General features: G+C 61.7%; 3 protein-coding genes across 3 annotated transcripts in view; 2 read left to right on the forward strand and 1 right to left on the reverse strand.

Moving 5' to 3' along the window:
• The window catches only part of MNEG_1614 (40S ribosomal protein S5-1), a gene marked incomplete at both ends in the record, with an annotated part of 3174 nt that extends 2879 nt beyond the window's left edge, over positions 1 to 295 (forward strand). Inside the window, one exon of the mRNA XM_014049915.1 lies at positions 274 to 295. Within this exon, the coding sequence (XP_013905369.1) occupies positions 274 to 295 (22 nt within the window). The remainder of the gene's footprint in view (positions 1 to 273) is intronic.
• A 1358-nt stretch (positions 296 to 1653) lies between these two features.
• On the forward strand, positions 1654 to 2560 carry MNEG_1615 (peptidyl-prolyl cis-trans isomerase, FKBP-type; the record flags this gene model as incomplete). Its single annotated transcript, XM_014049916.1, has 3 exons — positions 1654 to 1803; positions 2045 to 2090; positions 2448 to 2560. 3 exons carry the CDS (start codon positions 1654 to 1656, stop codon positions 2558 to 2560), a joined length of 309 nt encoding a protein of 102 aa, XP_013905370.1.
• Positions 2561 to 4100: 1540 nt separating this feature from the next.
• Positions 4101 to 4461, reverse strand: part of MNEG_1616 (hypothetical protein) — a gene marked incomplete at both ends in the record, with an annotated part of 2319 nt that continues 1958 nt past the window's right edge. The window contains one exon of the mRNA XM_014049917.1: positions 4101 to 4220. Within this exon, the coding sequence (XP_013905371.1) occupies positions 4101 to 4220 (120 nt within the window). The remainder of the gene's footprint in view (positions 4221 to 4461) is intronic.

A 4461-nucleotide genomic window follows, 5' to 3' on the forward strand; every position in this document is an offset into this window, starting at 1 on the left:
GCCGAGGTTGAAGAAGCAGGACGAGCTGGCGGGGTGCGGGGCCGAGGGGCCTGCCTGCTGCTTGGTGACCTGCGGGTGGCCCGAGGGGTTTTTTGCTTGAGACACGGGTGGGCTCCGGCGCAGTAGTGAGCCAGCCTGTTGCGCACATGCGGAGGTTGGGGTCTTGCGCCACGTTGGGGCACATCTATGTCTCTTTGGGAGTGGACGTGCATCGCCATCCGATTGCCTCAGCTTCTGATGGCCCCCTGTCTTCTGCCTACTCGACAATCTCAGGGTGGCCAAGGCCAACCGCTAAATGCTCAGGGCATGGAGGCGAACGGCGCGGTCGGCGGTGGGCGCGCGATCTGGCCGCTGGGCAGTGTGCTGTTGCCCCTGTGCGGCGGCGTGTGGCAAACAGCCGTGTAACCGTCGCAAACGCAACATGCGTATGGCAGCTGCGAGCAGGGCCTGATTAAAAGTGCAGATACGACGCTATCTTGACAAGTCAATACTTGCTGTCATCGGCGACCTTTGACCGCCGAATAGCTGTGTTCATACAAGCACAGGCACAAGCCTCTGAACCAACAAGCCGCAGGATGGGCAGCACGCCGGCTTTTTGTTGCTTGGCTTGGACCATCCAAACATGTTCAACACACCACAGTTGCATACAACCCAATGAGTACGTGTGTGCTCGCCGAAAGGAGACGTCAAGAACTTGAGAACCGATGCAAAGTCATGGGATGAGGCTGTATGGGGAGCCTTCAACAACGTGCACGCATTGGCTATCGTACTGTATGGCATTTGATCTGCACGCGTGGCACCCTTGACCGATCTGCACAAGTGAGGCCGGTAGTATACCGTACCAATATAAGGTGATTGGAATATTTTTTGGTTTTTCAATCCAGGATCCGCGGCCACAACACTGTTCATCACACAGCCGAATTTTCCAAGCGTTGATTGCCAATGGTGGCCCATGGAAGGGCCCTGCGACCGGAGAGGGCGTTTCAGGCGGATAGGAGATGTGTTTGGTCTCTGAGAACGGGCTCTGGGGTTGTGCGGGCTCCATGGCGTCCGGCAGTGGTGTGCGCCGCAGCCGTGCAGCAGGCACAGGAGCCTGCGTTGCATCCTCAGCAGCAGCAGAGCGCGGGCAGCAGTTTGAAGCGGCGTGATCTGCTGCAGTCTGCAGTGGCAGCGGCCGCCTGTGCGGCCGCTCTGCAGGTCACCACACCTACGGCCGCGCCTGCGGAGGTGTCGACGCCGCCGCCGCCCAAATTCATCACGACCCCCAGCGGCCTCAAGGCACGTGGCAATAGCCGTGACCCGACGTGCAGAGTGCTTCAATAACCCACCTGATTTGTTGATGCATCATAAGGCACTGCGGCTGTGGGTGGTCCTCAGCCTTGTCAGCAGTCACTGCTTTGTCACTACCACCTGGCACCAGCCATGGAGGACAGGAGCTCGCTTAGCCTCCCTACGACTTGACATCACATGCCCTGCTACCGTCGCGCAGTACGAGGACGTGCGCACGGGCGAGGGCGCCACACCCCGGCCCGGCGACAGGGTGGCTGTGCACTGGTGGGCGCTATGCTTGCCGCGGCGCTCGCCCCATTTGAGGCTCGGCGGCCCCGCTCAGACCGCGCGCTTGCGCCTGGGCTTGAGGCAGCTTCACTCGTCATGGAGTCCCACTCAGCAAAATCACTTTGCTGCACGCAATCTATGCGTTTGCTGAGCAGGTCTGGCTACACCAAGGGGTACCAAGGGAAGCGGATCGGGAACACCACTGTGAAGGACGTGCCCTACGAATTCGTGGTGGGATCTGGGCAGGTGGGCTGCGTTTCCGCGGAGACGCCTCGGGTCAGGCGGTGCGTGCGCACGGCTGAGGAGGGGCCGGGCGGTGCTGCGGGTGTCTTGGGTCGGCAGTGCTTGGGCAGGGCAGTGTGGCCTTGCCTCAGCCAACATTGCGCATGGCGCACATGCCCGGGGCACCCCAGCAGGATGTGCTGATGGGCCTGGTGGGCTTTGTTTCAGTGCAACCGCAAGTGCCGATTGCCCCTCCCCTGTGTAGGCCATTGCGGCATTTGAGGAGGCGGTGTCCACGATGAAAGTGGGAGGTGTGCCCCAGGGCGACTTCACGGGTGTGCGCGTATGAGCTGCCACCCACAGCGCGACCCTAACCCTTTGCAGCGGGCCGCCCAAAAAAGGCAGATGCACCACTACAGTCCGAGTGCACCCATGCTGCCCCCGTATGCAACAAAATGCGGTGGATGCGACTCTGGAAAGCTCCCCACGTTCTCCCGAGTGGGACCTTGTGAGTAATGTACGCACAGGCGGTCATGCGCATACCAGAACATGAACACACGTTACACATACACACACACACACACATACACACACACACACATTTTAGTACGCTCGTGCGCATGATGCTCTCGCACACTTTGCGCGCACGCACGCACGCACGCACACAGGCATCCGCCGCGTGGAGATCCCGGGTGCGCGGCCCGAGCTCGGCTACTCGCTCAACCGCGCCGAGCGGTTCACGGACGAGCTCATCAGCCCAGACCTGAAGATCTTCAAGTGAGGCATAGGCTTCGTCAAAGGCTGCGTTTGTGAGGCTCTCATGCATCATCCGCACAGGGGCTGAGGCTGAGGGGTTTGACAAGCCCGCCTTTGCATCAGCCAGACCCTTAGTGCCACAATGCAATTTTTCGGGAGTCGTGGGCGCCCAGCTTCCGGGTGCTGCCGGCCCCGACCCCGCTGCCGCTGAGTGCTGCGAACAGCTTCTGGCCCCACAGCGCATGCCTGGCCAGGCCTTGGCCTACGCATGCCTGCATGCACGCATGGGTGTGTGCTTGTGTTCGTGCCTGCGGGCGGGCGGGCGAGGGGCCAACTGTTGTGCCGCGCCGGCCACCTCGCAGGTACCGGAAGGGGCCGCAGCCTGATGAGCTCGGGGGTCAGAGGGCTCTGGACTTTGTGCTCGACAACTCGACCCTGCAGGCGAGGCCAACAGGGGCGCCATGGCGATCTGAAGTGATGACATGAGCGGACAAAGCACGCATCGGCTGCTGGGGCGCGTCCTTCAGGCGTGATTGCTGTGTGATAGGAAAGGCTCTGGCGCGTGATGCGCCTTGGAGGCCAAAGACTGGCGCGTGCCAAGCAGCAAGCAGGAGCGCTGCTTTGCTGGCGGCAGCTGCCCACGCATGAGCTTGCTGCGTGCTGCAATGGGTTGGCCGCTCTTCGCTGACTGGGTGCAAACCTCTGTCGCCCAACTGCCCAGGACTTCAACCGCGACCTGCTGTTTGACATCAAGCTGCTGAGCGTGTACAAGCGCTGACATCATGCTGACATCACCCTGGTGTCGCTCTCCCTTGTCTGCCTGGATCGTAGCTGCAACTGTCTCTCAAAAATTGCATGATCTGAGCAATGCAGCTGAGACTGCCCACACTCCGTGTGCGGGCGCGGTGTCACACGCGCTGATCCCAGGCATGGTAGCCGGCTGCTCATCCTTGAACCGGCCGACCAATGCACTCTGTGGTGCAACTTGCACGCCAACAATGTAATCTTGTCCCTACTTTTGGAATTTGCTTGCATCGAAGTGACCTGTGATACCAATATCAGTTCATTTAAAACTCGACCGTGTCAGCACCCCAGCACTGAAAGAACAGGCTGATACAAGAGTGTTCAGCGTGCACATGCCCGTGAAAGCATGCAGTAGCAATTAATTGCCATGCCACTGCAACGCGGGCGCATTGGGGGCGAAGGGGTTGCAGTGACACTTGCATGCACCTAGGCTGCGCCTGGGACCAAATTCAATAGCAAACCGAGCCCCCCTTGTTTGCGACAGGGCAGGAAGCTATGACCCGCAGTCCAAAAGGGCCTGGGTGTCGCAGCGGCCGCGCCCGCATCGTTCTGCCTCGTCCAACCGCCGTCTACCACTTCAACGCACCACTGCTGCTGCCTTGCACGTCACACGTAGTGCTCTCGCGCCCGCACATTCCCCTGCGGCGCGGCCTCCACCGCCCTCGGCTCCTCGAACACCCACAGGCCGATCCCAATCCCGCCGCCGCGCCGCGCGCCGCCACCTCGCCCCTAGTCGGTGGCCCCCGCGCCGCCAGGGACCCTCAGGCGCCGCCGCCGGCGGCGGCTGGTGTCCCTGTGATGTATCCCCATATGCCGCTGCCCTTGCGGCCCTCCGAGTCCATCTTGCGGTAGCGCCCCAGCTCGCGCTCCAGGTCGCCGACCTGACAGGGGCGGTTGTAGGCGGTTGTCGGCGGTTATTGGCGGGTGTCGGCGGTTGTGAGCAAGCGCGAGACGGACGCCGCGATTGCTTGGATTGCTTGATCCCGGCTGCTGATGCTGCCAGTTGGGTGTGTGTGCAGGGGTTTGGAGAGCTGCATGCAAGCATGAACACACGCACGCGTGCCGAGTGCCAGAGTGGCATGCCCTGGGGGTCAGCGGCTGTTCCAAGCGGGGGCGCGTGGC

The sequence above is a fragment of the Monoraphidium neglectum genome, assembly GCF_000611645.1.
Source record: "Monoraphidium neglectum strain SAG 48.87 unplaced genomic scaffold scaffold00165, whole genome shotgun sequence".
Taxonomy (NCBI): Eukaryota; Viridiplantae; Chlorophyta; class Chlorophyceae; order Sphaeropleales; family Selenastraceae; genus Monoraphidium; species Monoraphidium neglectum.